This window comes from Lissotriton vulgaris, chromosome 5, assembly GCF_964263255.1.
Source record: "Lissotriton vulgaris chromosome 5, aLisVul1.2, whole genome shotgun sequence".
Lineage (NCBI taxonomy): Eukaryota > Metazoa > Chordata > Amphibia > Caudata > Salamandridae > Lissotriton > Lissotriton vulgaris.
This window is the reverse complement of record NC_141693.1, coordinates 1,231,719,763-1,231,735,233: the sequence shown is the minus strand read 5'-3', so window position 1 is coordinate 1,231,735,233 and position 15,471 is coordinate 1,231,719,763. Positions and strand designations below refer to the sequence as shown.

General features: G+C 48.1%; 1 protein-coding gene across 2 annotated transcripts in view; it reads left to right on the top strand.

Annotated features, from left to right (window-relative positions):
- KDM5B (lysine demethylase 5B) overlaps nucleotides 1-15,471 on the top strand; it is an 856,576-nt gene that overhangs the window by 498,597 nt on the left and 342,508 nt on the right. For both annotated transcript variants that reach the window (XM_086923073.1, XM_086923072.1), the window contains one exon: nucleotides 1,534-1,658. In XM_086923073.1, the coding sequence (XP_086779199.1) occupies nucleotides 1,534-1,658 (125 nt within the window). The remainder of the gene's footprint in view (nucleotides 1-1,533; nucleotides 1,659-15,471) is intronic.

The window sequence follows — 15,471 nt, the reverse complement described above, 5'->3', positions numbered from 1 at the left end:
TAGATGATATGGTTAATCCGAGCCGCACCCTCCTGGCCCCAGATCCAGTCCATTTCTATGCAACCCATGAACAGGTTTGCAAAGGAGGGTGAAAACTTGGATCCCATCGCAACACCTTTCGTTTGCATATACCACCTGTCATTGAAGATGATGAAATTGTTCTCCAGTATGAGTTTCATCATGCCAATCAGCATTTCATTATGGAGCCATTGGGAGGCTGGTCTGTTATTGAGCAAACGTGTAATTGCACTCAGCCTGCAAAGGCAGTGTGTGGGTGTCAGGGTACAGGGCCCCTGAGGGTGGCACAATAAGTGCAGCAGTCCTCAGTGGTCTTCTCTATACACCATGCCCTGAGTACCTAGGGTACCATTTACTAGGGGCTGATATGTGGCCAGAGATGCCAATTGGGTTTTGTTTCAACACAGCTTTAGGGAAGGAACACAGGCCCTGGGTACCTGGTTGGCAGGAGCCTAGGGCACACTCAGTTAAAGCACATCAGCAGTTCAGCAAAAAGTGGGGGCATACCAATGCAAGAAAGATGGCACTTTCTCACAAGTGTGTACTCGCCCCAAGGCAGGGACCCATTGGTTCCAACCTTTACTTACCTGTAACGCACCTAAATCTAGTATTTAGGGGCACCGCTGAACCGTGCGTCCTCCGACAAGTAACGACCAAGAAGAAAAGAAGGACCGAACAGCTGTGCTGAAACTAAGAAGAGGACGACCCCAACTGGCTTGGCCTCCCCCCTACAGGCCTGTCCCCGCCTCCAACCTGCAGAAGTGGAACTCTCACTTCGGAACGCTGAGCATTATGCCTTAAACTTCATTTTACAAGATATTTGGGATATCTACAAGCAAGACAGTGTGTTTCGTTGTGAGCTACACAGTTTTTTCGGTAGCATTAAGACTCTGGTCATTATACGCAGGACTCGTTTAGGTATTCGTTTTGAGCCAACCGAATTATCAGCTGCTTCTCTCTCACCCCTGAAGAAGGGATTGTTTATCCCGAAATGCATTGGGAACATCTTTTGAGAGAAGATGGATTTTGTCCATATATTGTTCATTGAAAACATGAAGTATTAACGTTGTATACGCATCAAGGAAGAGTTCAAAGATCAAACAGTGGGACCCACACAGAAGGCAAGGTTTGGATCTAGATCTGCATTTTATAATAAACTGTTCTTAGTTTTTCATTGACTCAGGTGAATGTTGTAGCCGAGTATTGTTTGCTTTTTGGAGCTTGTGGCCTTCTTTTTGTATTTATTGTAATTTCTGAAAACTGTTGTGAGGAATATATTTGATTATGGGATTTATATCTCCAGGTTAATAAAAATGTAATCCCTGTGGGCTGTGCAGTTCTCAACATAATTTATTAAACGTAATAAAAATAGTCTAATAGCATTTTGTAGAGCTTATGAAATATATTTTCAGATTGGATCAAGATATGTTTTGTATGCAAACAAAAGTGGTTTGTGTGAAAAAGGTTCACAAACAGTATTATGTTTTTAAGCGGTATGAATTGTATTTATTTCAGGTATCAGTATACGCTTGATGACCTCTATCCAATGATGAATTCATTGAAGCTGCGAGCAGAGTCTTACAATCAGTGGGCTTCAGTGGTGAAAGAAGCTTTGGAAGTGAAAAGCGCCAATAAAAAAAGTGAGTTATTAAACTACATTTTTTATTGGATACATCTTTATATTAGTACAACACAGAATGAGAAACTGCAGAACAGAGCAAGAAAACATACTCTCAGTTTAAGTTGCACAAATATACGCTTGTGAGCAAACTACTAGTAGTTAGTAATACCCAAGTTAATAATACTAGTGTCATATAAATCACTCCTTCCTGGGCAAGTCAAGGAATTTGGGGTGGACGTGGCTTGGAGTTGAGGAGTGCAGCCATTCAGCAGGGCAAATGCAAGCCAAAGGCAGCCCGCATGGTCTTCCTCTGCATAGGGAAATTAAATAACACTGTTGGTAAAGTGCTGCATTATGAGTAATAGTTTTTCAGCATTGTATCTTTCATAGATTCACATACTTTACTCCTTGTTAATCTGGGAGGCCCAGATCGATGACTGGGAGGAATCAAGCATGTGAAATTTATGAAAGATACTATAGCTGGAGAATTAACAAGAATATTAAATGGCTATTTTCTTTTCCAACATTGTCTTTCATAGTTTCACATGCTTGAGAATTACTAGTCAGGCAGTTAATCCTTGTTAGACAATATTAGCAGTACCTAATAAAGCACTTTATTGACATTGAAAACAGCAGTAGATCACAAATAGCCTGTCTTCCTTCTTTTATGATGCAAAGACTTAAAAATCAGGTGAATACGCTGTGAGCTCCAATCCTTCACAGAATCTGAGTACTAGATTTTCTACCACACCTTAGTGTGAGAAATCTTCAGGGCTCTGCTCCATTATATCTTTGATTCAGCTATTTCAAATTGGAATGTTCCTTACATAATTTGAGCCTCCCTTTAAGGTGCTGAAAGAACTTGTTATTAGTTGTGACAGTCCTTCACAAGTAATAGTTTTGCTCTTGTCTTATTACTGGGAAAGAAGTATTCCATTGTAGCACTTGACTTTTTCAGGGTAGTGAAGCAGAGCAGTCCAAGACCTACTCAAGGAAGTTAGTGTGCTTTAGCAGTCCCAATTCGCTGGCAAGCGACAACACTCAATGCGTTATTGTCCAGTCAGTGCTTATTTTTAAAAGGAAAAGTACTTTTATTATAGACATGCTAATAAATGCTATACATTAAATAAAAAAACTGCAGATTAAATAGATGGAATTACACACCTAGTGAGCCCTGAACCTAATCATCCCAATACTCCCCACCTATACCACATGTAACATCACAGTATAAAAGGGGTGATATTTCAAATAAAACAAGCCTACTGGCTTTGTCAGGGCAGGGGTTGCCACATTATTCAAATCATTTCTCACAACAAACAGCGACCCATATGTCCTTGCGAACTGGGTATTGTTGGTAAGCAGAGACAATGTTCACAAGGAACTCAGTTTTCATAGAAATGAATTAGTTATTCCAGCAATTAATGTATCCTGCTTGACTCAAACAGAACAGACAGGTTAAGAATGAAACCTTAGCTCAATAAGGTATGCCAATTATTTCACAAGGTAATACGTTAAAGCCCACAAAATTCTTTTTTTTAATAGTCCTCACTTCAGCCGAAAGGAGTGTTATTTATTTTGCAAAGCAATATTTAACATACCAAAAGGCATAAAATATTAACTGTCTGTGTTTTTACAGTATATACATTTATCACATTTGAAAGTGATATGTGATCCCCAGTGAGGTGACCATACCCAGACTAGTGTAATATCAATGGTGATATTGGAACACTTGTGGCAGTGGTTATAAGTAGATAAAAAGAGCCAATGCAATCATTTCTTCAAGGACAACCATATGATTTGTTGGGGGCTCTCCCATTTGAGTACTCAACATTGTTTCGACCCTTTCGCGGTACGGGGTCTCTTCCGGATAGAGATTCTGGGGACTAAAGATATAACTAGGTTTTAGTATTGATGGAGGGGACGTGGGAACTGTAGGTCAATGGTTGAACGTAAAGCAGGCTTCCCGAGCCGCACAACCAGGGTGCCTGAATGGCAGAAATCCTTCTTAATATATTCCAGGGTGTCTATCAAAGCCAGTAATGGCACTTAGTTCCTATCAATGACAAGGTGGAGTGATATGTTCGAGGCATGTGGGCTGCTAAATTCATATCTTTGCATTAGATCGCCACCTAGTGTTGGGTCCGGATGATCGCACATTGTTGTCCTGGAAGAGTCTTCGAAGTATCCTGAGATGGGTGGCTCCTCCCCTGGACTACAGTGCGCATGGGCATCGGCTCCATCCCCAGATTGTTTTTTTCCGCCATTGGGTTCGGATGCGGTCTCGACGTCTCTCCGTCGGAACCGAATAAACATCATTTTTTACGGCCAAAAGGCTTTGGGTTTCTTTACGTCGGTATTGTTTGCGTTCGGTCTCGAGTTTCTTCCGTCTCTCGGAGCCGGAATCACCGGAGTTTCTAACTACTCTTCGGACATCGAGGCCTTCTCATCGCGACTCGACACTAAGTTCCCAACATGGAGCGGAGTCCGTTTAAACTCTGTCCGCTCTGTGGGTCCAAATACCCACATGTAGATGTACACCCGGTCTGCAATAAGTGCCTTTCTCCAGACCATGATGAAGGAAGTTGCCGGGCCTGTGCGAAGTTCAGGTCGAAGAAAACTCTAACGATTCGGCGCGCGGTGCGCCTTGTGGCCAAACAGACGGCCCCGGATCCGGATAACATCTTCGGCGACCAAGAAGAAGAAGACCAGAGCCATCATCTTCAAATCTCCCCGCCTGAGACGGAGGTCGAGGCCGATCCGGAATATGACGACGACGGAGTCGTGGGTCAGGGCCTTGAATACGTCGACGAGGTAGGGGACGACGTGATGGTTTATGGGGCCGAGGAAGATAGCTCAGGGGACGAGCTATGCCCCGAAGTTGAAGAACATCAGGAGGGGGTCGCGGGATCGCCTGTCGGCCTTACCCAAGACCCTGTAGCGCAAGCCACGGCCCCGCCTGTCGGCCCGGCCACGGACATACTTGCTGCGCCTAGGGTTTCGAAACCGAAACTGAAAGCAACGGTCTCGACTACACCTAAGATGGCCGACCCGAAACCGAAACCGAAAGTTAAGGACTCGAACGTCCCTAAGATGGCGGTCGTAACGGCGAAAACAAATAAACCGGCGGCCTTATCGACTCCGTCGACCTCCGGTCCGCAGAAGTCGAAGAAGCACGGCGATTCCACGGGGTCGAAATCGGCGCCGGAGGAGAGATCCTCTAAAAAGGGGGGCACGCACAAGATAAGCGCGCCGGCGCCGGCGAAGCCAGCTAAGGCGACCGACACTGCCCCGGCTCCATCGGGGACATCTGCGCATCGATCCAGGGACTCGGGTCCGGCGCCGTCCATCCCTCCAAAGGACCAACGGAACGTCGCATCCGAAGGCAAGGCCACCTCATCGGTGCCAAAGACATCGGTCACCGACGCATCTCTCGTGGCTGCTTCACTACAAAGAATTAAGGACAAGGTTCTTTCCTCGTCGACGCCAACGCCGTCGACGCAGAAGGCGGCAGACGTCCCGGTCAAGCCGGCAAGTAAGCTCCTTTTCCTTCTACCGCCAAAAGTGGTGCCAAAGGCCTTTTCCTCGAAATCGACGCCAAAGAAGTCGGATTCCTCTACGGCGGGGACATCTTCGGGTCAAGTGCTCGATCCTGAAGAGGATTCGGAGTGTTTTATAGACGCGGACACGGGGAAGTTAACTCTTTATAAGAGGAAGATCACTTCGCAGCCGGTGGAATCCTACATCATTCCCCTAAAGAAGAAGAAGGTTCCACAGGACGCATCAGGCCTCATGGAACCTATTCTACCTCCTGTGGGAAGGAGCCCAACACCGTCTCCAGACCACTCTGACAGTGGGGACTATGGTGAAGATGAACAATACACGTTCCCAGTAAATGAACCTGATGCACAGCCAGATTCTTATTATGGCATTGGGGACCAAGGCAACCAAGATGTGGGGCAAGACCCACAGTCCTTCAGTACACGTGCATCCCCTACGGAGGATTCAGCAGGTTTTCATGCACTGATTGAGAGGGCAGCTGCTAATCACGACGTGGACATGCATGCTGACCCAGTTGAGGAAGACTTTCTATTCGACACTTTTTCAGTTTCAGAAAGAAATGTAAAGACACTGCCTATGCTCAAAGGGGTCCTCAAGCACGCTGCGGACATCTTTAAAGAGCCTACCAGGGCAAGGGTGGTCAACCCACGTATTGAAAAAAAGTACAGACCAGCGCCTGCAGACCCTGCATACATTCGAGGACAGTTGCCGCTTGACTCCTTGGTGGTAGCAAACGCACGCAAGAGGGCCAACTCCCAAACAACGGGTGAAGCTCCTCCCCCGGATAAGGAGTCCAAAGTGCTAGAGGCAGGAGGCAAAAGAGTGGCTGCACAGGCTGCCAATTTCTGGCGTATTGCAAATACACAGGCACTACTGGCACGTTATGATCGATCACATTACGACACACTAGAGCAAATTGTAGAACACCTGCCTCCGCAGTTTCAAGAGGGCACCAAAATGCTTATACAGGAGGGACAACTGATCTCCAACGCGGCCATAAAGTGCGCACTTGATGTCGCGGACACGGCCGCTAGGGCCGTTAACACCAGTGTCATGCTCAGAAGACAGGCTTGGCTCCGCATATCGGGGTTCAAACCTGACATTCAAACAACCATACTTAATCAACCAGTCAATCCAGATAGACTGTTTGGTCCAGATGTTGACACCACCCTGGAAAAGATTAAAAAGGACACCGAAACTGCTAAATCGATGGGGGCCCTACAATCTCAGCAGTTTCGGGGCAATAATTTTCGTCGCTCAGGTGCCCGTGGAGTCACCAGAGGACAGATGGGTCAACAGTCACAGTTCCCTAGAGGTGGAGCACAGTCCTCGTACCCCAAACAAAACAAGAGGGGCTACAGGGGAAACAGCAACAAAGGACGTGGCAAAGGAGGCAACAATTCACGCTCCTCTGCCCCAAGCAACCAGTGACTCTCTGTCACTGCCCCCCGACCATTTAACACCTGTCGGGGGGAGAATACAGCAGTTCCTGCCCGTCTGGACCAACATCACCACAGACAGGTGGGTGCGACAACTTATACAGTACGGTTATTGTCTAGAGTTACAGTCCACTCCACCCAACATTCCGCCAAGGCAAAGACCTATGTCCGCAGAGCACTTGCACTTATTGCAGCAGGAAGTGTTGGTGATGCTGCAAAAAGGGGCAATCGAGCTCGTGCCAGTGGGGGAGGAAGGCACAGGGGTTTATTCTCTGTACTTCCTCATTCCAAAGAAGGACGGATCTCTCAGACCAATTCTGGATCTCCGTCCCCTCAATCTGTACATACTGTCAGAGCATTTCCACATGCTTACACTGCAGCAGATTCTTCCTATGTTAAACAAAGGAGACTTCTTAGCAACCTTAGATCTCAAGGATGCTTATTTCCACATTCCATTACATCCGTCCCACAGAAAGTACCTCAGGTTCACTATCCAGGGCGCGCATTATCAGTTCAAAGTCCTACCCTTCGGAGTCACGACTGCCCCAAGGGTCTTTACCAAGTGTCTGGCGACTGTGGCAGCGCACCTCAGGAGGCAGAACATCCATGTCTACCCCTACCTCGACGACTGGCTCGTTCAAGCCAGATCGGAACAGCAGTGCGCCGCGGACATGTCGACTACCATTCACCTCCTTCACGACCTGGGTTTCTCGTTGAATTACCCGAAGTCACACCTTCAGCCGGCACACGTCCGGCAGTTTCTGGGTGCGACGATCAATACCCTGACGGCCTCGGCACGACCAAACCAGGTCAGGATAGACGGCATGCAGTCCTTAATCCAGAAGTTCAGACCGGGACACTCGCTTCCAGCAAGAGTGTTCATGCAGTTGATAGGCATGATGGCCTCCTGCATCTTCATAGTCCCTCACGCACGGTTGCATATGCGCCCGCTCCAGGGGTGCTTAGCAAATCAGTGGACACAGGCTCAGGGGCAATTAACAGACCTAGTGTTGGTTACCAGTCGGGCATACAACTCTCTGCATTGGTGGACTCCACACAACCTTTGCAAGGGCCGACTGTTCCAGGAGCCAGTGCCACAGGTTATCCTGACAACGGACGCATCTCTCCAGGGATGGGGAGCACACCTGCTCACTTACACAGTGCAGGGACTATGGACGACGCAGCAACAGAAGATGCACATCAACTATCTGGAACTGATGGCGATCTTCATGGCGCTCAAGTCCTTCATTGTACATCTGTGCAACAAAGTGGTGTTAGTCCGGACGGACAACATGACCGCGATGTACTACATCCAAAAGCAGGGGGGCACCCACTCACCACAGCTGTCTCACCTGGCTCAGAGCATGTGGAAGTGGGCCATTCAGAGGAACATCTTCCTCATGGCAGAACACCTCCCGGGGAAGGACAATCAGATGGCGGATCTGCTCAGCAGATACAGTCATCAAATGCACGAGTGGGAGATACATCCATCGGTACTCCAGCCGTACTTCCAAAGGTGGGGGCGTCCAGACATAGACCTGTTCGCCACAAGGGAAAACGCAAAATGCCAAAGCTTCGCCGCCAGGTTCCCACACCCCCAATCGCAGGGCAATGCGATATGGATGAACTGGTCAGGCAAATTTGCTTACGCTTTTCCCCCGACACCCCTGATACCACTGGTGGCGAGGAAACTACGGCAACACTCCATGACACTCATCCTAGTTGCTCCAACGTGGGCGCGCCAAGCATGGTACACCACGTTCCTCGAGCTCTCAGTGGTCCCGCATCAAAGACTGCGCCTCACGCCCAGACTTCTGACGCAGAACCATGGAGAAATTCAGCATCCAGATCCGCAACAGCTCAACCTAGCGATCTGGCTCCTGAAGTCTTAGAGTTTGGATACCTGAACCTCCCTCCTGAATGCATGAACATCATCAAGGAGGCGAGGAAGCCGTCAACCAGAGCATGCTATGCCGCAAAATGGAAGCGTTTTGTCATTTACTGTGCAAACAATGACATAAACCCGCTAGATGCATCTATCCCTAACATCATTTGCTATCTGTTACACCTTTACAAGTGCAAACTAGCGTACACTTCTATTCGGATACATCTATCCGCCATCGCAGCTTACCTTCAAAATAGGCAGCATCTCTCAGTCTTCAGGGTGCCTGCAATTAAAGCGTTTCTTGAAGGACTGAAACGAGTCATTCCACCAAGAACACCGCCAGCTCCCGTGTGGAACCTCAATGTGGTCCTCACCAGGCTGATGGGACCACCGTTTGAGCCAATGCACTCGTGCGAACTGCAATTCCTAACGTGGAAAGTTGCTTTCCTAATTGCCATTACGTCACTAAGACGCGTAAGTGAGTTGCAAGCACTCACGATACAAGAGCCTTTCATCCAAATTCATCCAAATAGGGTGGTACTACGTACTAACCCCAAATTCCTTCCAAAGGTGGTGTCACATTTTCATCTCAACCAAACTATCGATTTGCCTGCATTCTTCCAGAACCCACAAACAGTGGCGGAAAGGATGCTCCATACCTTGGACGTACGGAGGGCATTGATGTACTACATAGACAGGACACAACACTTTAGGAAGACGAAACAACTCTTTGTTGCCTTCTCACCACAACACAAAGGCAACCCAATTTCCAAAGCAGGAATAGCCAGATGGATTGTTAAGTGCATCCAAATCTGTTATCATAAAGCCAAGCGCACTTTAACAATACCCCCAAAGGCACACTCCACACGCAAGTTGGGGGCATCCATGGCTTTCCTTGGTAACATTCCTCTAGAGGATATTTGCAGAGCAGCCACGTGGGTTACACCACATACCTTTACAAAACACTACTGTGTTGATGTACATTCCAAACAGCAAGCGGCTGTAGGGCAGGCTGTTCTCAAGACACTTTTTCAGGTTTCTGCAGCTGGCACGGGCAACCGCCGCTGATGGAGGGACTGCTATGTATTCTATGCAAAGATATGAATTTAGCAGCCCACATGCCTCGAACTGAATATGCTACTTACCAGTATGCATCTGTTCTTGGCATGTAGGGCTGCTAACATTCATATCGCCCGCCCTCCTCCCCGGTGCCTGTCGCAGCTGCAGATATACTATTGTATTCAATCATTAGCATGGACATCCTTTATACTTGCCACTCCATCCTCTGCCACAATGGCGAAAAACAATCTGGGGATGGAGCCGATGCCCATGCGCACTGTAGTCCAGGGGAGGAGCCACCCATCTCAGGATACTTCGAAGACTCTTCCAGGACAACAATGTGCGATCATCCGGACCCAACACTAGGTGGCGATCTAATGCAAAGATATGAATGTTAGCAGCCCTACATGCCAAGAACAGATGCATACTGGTAAGTAGCATATTCATTACCCACCTGCATAAATGCTTAAAGAGGTGCTTGTACGAATAGGTGTAATAGTGCTCTACGGAATGGCTTACCCTTGAAATGAAAGCCAAGGCTTGCCTTCACTGTAGTTAACAGTAACAGGGTTAGTTGTAGGTCCTATTAATAGGAAACTGAATTAGCCCAGTATCTAATTGCTGGTTATATATGGGTGAAATTAAATCAACTATGTCCTCACCAAATTTTAGTTTGAGTAGTGACCCAAATGAGGGCAGCACTTCATAACCCACTTGAGACCCGCTGTCATTTATTAAACGGAACAGTCAGGAAAGGTCAATTGCGAGGAGAAAATTCCTGTAATTAGAAGTAAAGGGTTGTTTCAGGCATTAAAAAACACTGCTAGCAGGGCACAAGAAAGTCTCCTGTAAGGAAGGGCTCCAAGAGGTCTAGAACACCATCTAGAAGCAAGACCTCGCGTCCTTCTACTTCAGCGTCGGGCTCGGCGCTGAGACAAGATCTTCAGGTGGGTCATTTATCCAAGAAAAGACCTCGACAGCGGGCTTGCCGTCGAGAAAATGTGCGGCGTCGACGTTGAAGATTCGGGATCCTCCGCCGGCGACGATCGGCTTCGAGGAACAAGACCCGTCCGCTGTCGTCAACCCGGCGACTATCGGCATGGGGGGCAGAGACCCTCCGCCGTCGTCAACTCGGCGACGATCGGCGTCGGAGTGTCACCCCTCCGCCGTCGTGAACCTGTCGACGATCGGCATCGAGGAGCAAAACCCCTCCGCCGTCGTCAACTCGACGACGTTCGCCGTCGAGGGCAGGCTCACTTCTGTCATCGCAGTCCCATCAGCGATTGACTTTGAGAGCAAAGAGTCCTCCGCCGTCGCCAACTCAGCGTCGAGGATGAGGTCTCCGTCGTCTTCTCGAAGGCGTTTGGCGTCGAGGGCGAAAAATATCCCTCCGGCGTAGTCTCGCAGACCTTCGACGTCGAGATGGGACACAGCTACGCCGTCGTCTAGACGACGTCGAGAGAGAGAGAGACCCTCCGTCGTCTGCTTCACATCACCGTTCGACGTCAAGACAAAATTCTTCACCTGCTCCTCATCGGCGCCGTCGAGTCGACGTTCAACGTCGAGCAGACGGGAGGTCCAACTAGCGAGAAGTCAAGAACCAAGATCGACGTCTGGAATGCATGCTTTTTGGAAAGTGGGTTATTGGTAGGGGCAAATGTAGGTCTGCCACTGGCAATAAGGCAACTAACACATGATAGAACTCAGCATAGGTCTTAGAAAAGTATTCCTTTGCTCAACCCTTGGTAACGTGGCTGCGAGCAGACAGGCTTAACTTCAAAGACAGGTATGTAAAGCATTTAAAAACACAATTTCAGTAAATAATTAGGACACAACAAAAAATAAAAATCCAACACCAATTTATGAAAATAGGTAATATTTTTATCTATTAAATGACACCAAAACGAAAATAATCCACTGTAGGGAACCACATATATGAATTTTTAAAGATGAGTCACTTTCTAGTGCTTCGAAACCAGCAGTGCTCCTTTAATTCATTTTGTTTTCTCTGTCAGGGACACACCTTTACAAATTGTTCTGAAGAATTCTCACCACTGTGGTGGGCTGCCTTCTTCAGCAAGCGGGGTCCAGTTAGAACACCTTCCTGGCGTTCTGCTTCTGGGTCCCAGAGAATTCAACACACAATCCAAGGTTCTGGAATCTCCAAGAGAGTCCTTGAAAGTGTGAAACTTCAATGCCGCAATCCACATGAACAAAACCCTTACAAATCCAACGTACTCCAGGCTTGGAATACTTGGAGGGAGTCCACTCTTAGTCCTTTGGCAGCAGGGTAATCCACAGGGCTGCAGTTTTATTTGGTGCAGTCTTCAGAGATTAGGCCTTAAAAAATCTTTGCACAGCAAAATTCGCAGCAGGGTACTTCTTGCTTCAGTAAGTTTCAAGAAACAGATCTGGAGGGCTCTGCCCCTCTTGGATACTTATTCAAAATTCTCTGGGTCAAGCACCAGGTCACTGCTGACCAATGAGAGCAGGGCAACTCCTCATTGTTATGACCACATCCTGTGGAGTGTGGCATTAGTTTGTCCCAGAGTGCATTATCCTTCCAAATCCATAATGGCTGATTTTCCAGCAAGGAGGTAAGAGCTGGCTAAACACACCCTCTGGGATATCTCATTTCCATGGACCATCCCTGTACCATCTGCAAATATCTTTCTTAAGCCTAGTCCTGACTCTGGGTCACGACTGTCATAGTGGACTAAAACCCAGGCCTCCCCTCTTGCCTTTGAAGAGCGTAGTTTACGACGCCACCTCCTGGCCTGGCATTCCTATAGAACAGATCACTGCCCTCCCAGCAGCCTGGCTAATCCACTTAACTCTGACCAATCAGGGCAGACCACTGAAAGGCTGAATTTGGACTTACAAACAAGAAAGTCTCATAACTTATTGTATGTACACTTTAGGAGAAATTCAACAATATAATATCGTTGGATTTACTACGACCACTCTGGGAAGTCTTTGAATGGTCTGGCTAGTCCTCTCCTATCAATATTTAGTAATCAATCACTTCCTACCATGTTAACCTATGGGCCATGGGGTTTGCAATGGGGAAAATCACTTGCGCCACTTTTGTAGCACCAGGGCATATAAAACCATATTTTATAACTATTTCCCTAATTTCTACCGGACCCCCACCCCCTGTGCAACTAGGGAAGACTTCAGGGGTTCTGAATCTGCAGAAATATTGCAGATCACCCTTACCCAATTCTTCCAGCATCAAAGTCGAATTTGAGCACCTCTTTAAGACAACGTGGGGAGTGAAATGTAAAATTTCACTTTACCCAGGCTTCTAAGAACTCATTTTATAAGGGCGCTCCTTATAGATAACTGACCCCCCACCCCTGGGATACCTAGGGGGGACCCTAGGGGTCCCTAACATTCAATAACATGGTCGGTTTTTAATTTTTAAGGGCCCCTACCCCCAAAGTCGAGTTTGGGCACAATTTAAGGTTTAAAAGCTGTCCTGGCCACCAGTGCAGCTTTTACACTGACCTCAGGCTTCAGCACTGCACACATGCTGGTGCAGAGAATCTGCTGGCCTCTAAACTGCCATGCCCCAGGATACTGGAGACTTCTAGGTAGTTTCAATCCCCTGCCCTATTACATACTAGGGGCTTAGGTGGTAGGTCATGCCAACTACAGGGGCACCCCACCCCACCATACTATAGTGTAACCTAGTGTATGTTGGGTGTCTTAACTGTGTTCTAATGTGTTCCTTTTAGCTTGGCCCTGGGCCTGGTTAAACAGAGCCCAGGGTCAGTCAGTCAGTCAGTCAGTCAGTTACCACCAGTCCCAGTCAGCAAAAAGTTGCCCAGGGCACAGGATGGCTTTGCAACAATGCTGGTTCGACGTTGAGAGCACGCTCGACGTCGTGACAGGCCTCGTGAGGTCTGGGGATGGATCGGTGGTCCTGGTGACGGAGTCAGCCTCGCGCCATTCGTCCTCTCACTCTTCCAGGAGGGCTTCTTCAAGATCAGCCACTCCGGAAGCGGCAAGCCATGTCCACAAGTCTCCTTCAAGACAGAAGGAGGCCCCTTCCGCTGTTCAGTTGTTCCCAAGATGGCAACTGCCCTTACGTCACTGGCAGGATTCTGGGGAGTCAAGGCCAATGCAGGAGTATGCCAATTCGGTTCATAGATCTCCTCTTCCGAGACTGGTGTATGAGGTGGACAGAGTGAGTTCTCCCAGGCATAGGCACGAGAGGTCCCCTGAGAGAGGCACTATAGATCGCGTTCCTCGAGGCGAGAGGAACGCGCAGTCAGATCACGAGAAAGGAGGCGCAGTTTTCATCGACGAAGTAGAAGAACACCCTCTACTTCCTCTACCCGGTCCTCCAAGAGATATTATTCCCCCACACTGTCGGACAGCCCTATTTCCAGGGTCTTTCCAATAGATTACATTAATACATACCATGAGGTTCTGCAGAGAGGTGCTCAGAAACTCAACATTGAGATGTCTGTTCCACAAGTCACGACAACAGTGATTTTCGAGACACTTCATCAGTAGACTGCATCTCGACCATTGGTTCCTGGGATCCTTGACCCAGTCATGGACACTTTTTTTTATCTCCAGCAACCATTAAGGCGGTGCCAGCACGCATCCAAAAAAATATATAAGCCGGCGACCTCGGATCCGGTCTTCGTTAAGACGGACCCTCCTGCAGACTCAGTCATCGTGGCGGCAGCACGGAAGACGCATGCTGTCACAGCTACTAATTCTGTTCCACCGGATAAGGAGAGCAGGTCCCAGGACTCAAGGGGGCGCAGAGCCTTTACTTCTGCTGCTGCTACCCTTAAGGTATCCAGCGTGGTTGCGTTGCTAGGCCGTTATGATAGGGCTCTATGGGACTCTTGGAGAGCTTCAAAACCAAGCTCCCAAAGGGAGACCATAAAGATTTTGACAAGATTGTCACAGAGGGATCTTTGGTGGCAAATCAAATGATTAGCACAGCAGCAGATGGTGCGGTGCAATCAGCACACTCTTACGTGCATGGAATATGCGCCAGGAGATCATCCTGGTTGAGATTGACAGTACTAAAACCAGATGCGCAGCAGAGGATCTTGAACCTCCCAGTCTCTGGCTCTTCTATCTTTGGCATATACGCAGATGATGAGATGAACAGAATGAAAACAGAGTTGGACACCCTCAAGGTGGTTGGGTTGGAGAAAAAGAGAGTATAAACGCTGCTGCAAATCCAACCAACGCAAGGGGCCTCAACAGAGGGTTCAAACCCCTCAGTGGTCCCAAAAAAGAACCAGGGGAAGTGCTAGTTTCGGGGAGGAAAGTCCAACAGAGGTAGAGGTGGTCACCAACAGCAGTCCTCTACCACAGGCTCTTCTTCAAAAGCAGTCTATAGAAGAGTTTCCGCCCTCTCAGAGAGGAAGAGGGCTTTACTCCAGATACTTTCTTGTCCCCAAAAACGATCAGGAGCACAAGTTTCGACCTATCCTGGGCCTTCGACTTCTGAACAAGGTCATAGTGAAGGAGGAGTTTCGCATGTCGGCACTTAACCAAATATGTCCACATCTGCAAGTAGGAGATTGGATGTGTTCGGAGAACCTCCAAGATGCATACTTCCATATTCCCATTGCAAAACGTCATCGCAATTACCTACGGTTTGTGGTCGGCCACAAACATTATCAATACAAGGTCCTGCCCTTTGGACTCAAGTCGGCTCCGCAAGTCTTCACCAAATGCATGGCAATGGTGACAGCTTTTCTTCACAGAAAAGTTCTCTTCGTCTATCCATACTTGGACGACGGGCTGCTAAAAGGACCATCCCCGCTGCAGGTGAGGCACGACTTTCAGATCTGTCTACAACAGTTACACGATCTCGGCCTTCATGTCAACATGGAGAAGTCAGTACAGCAGCC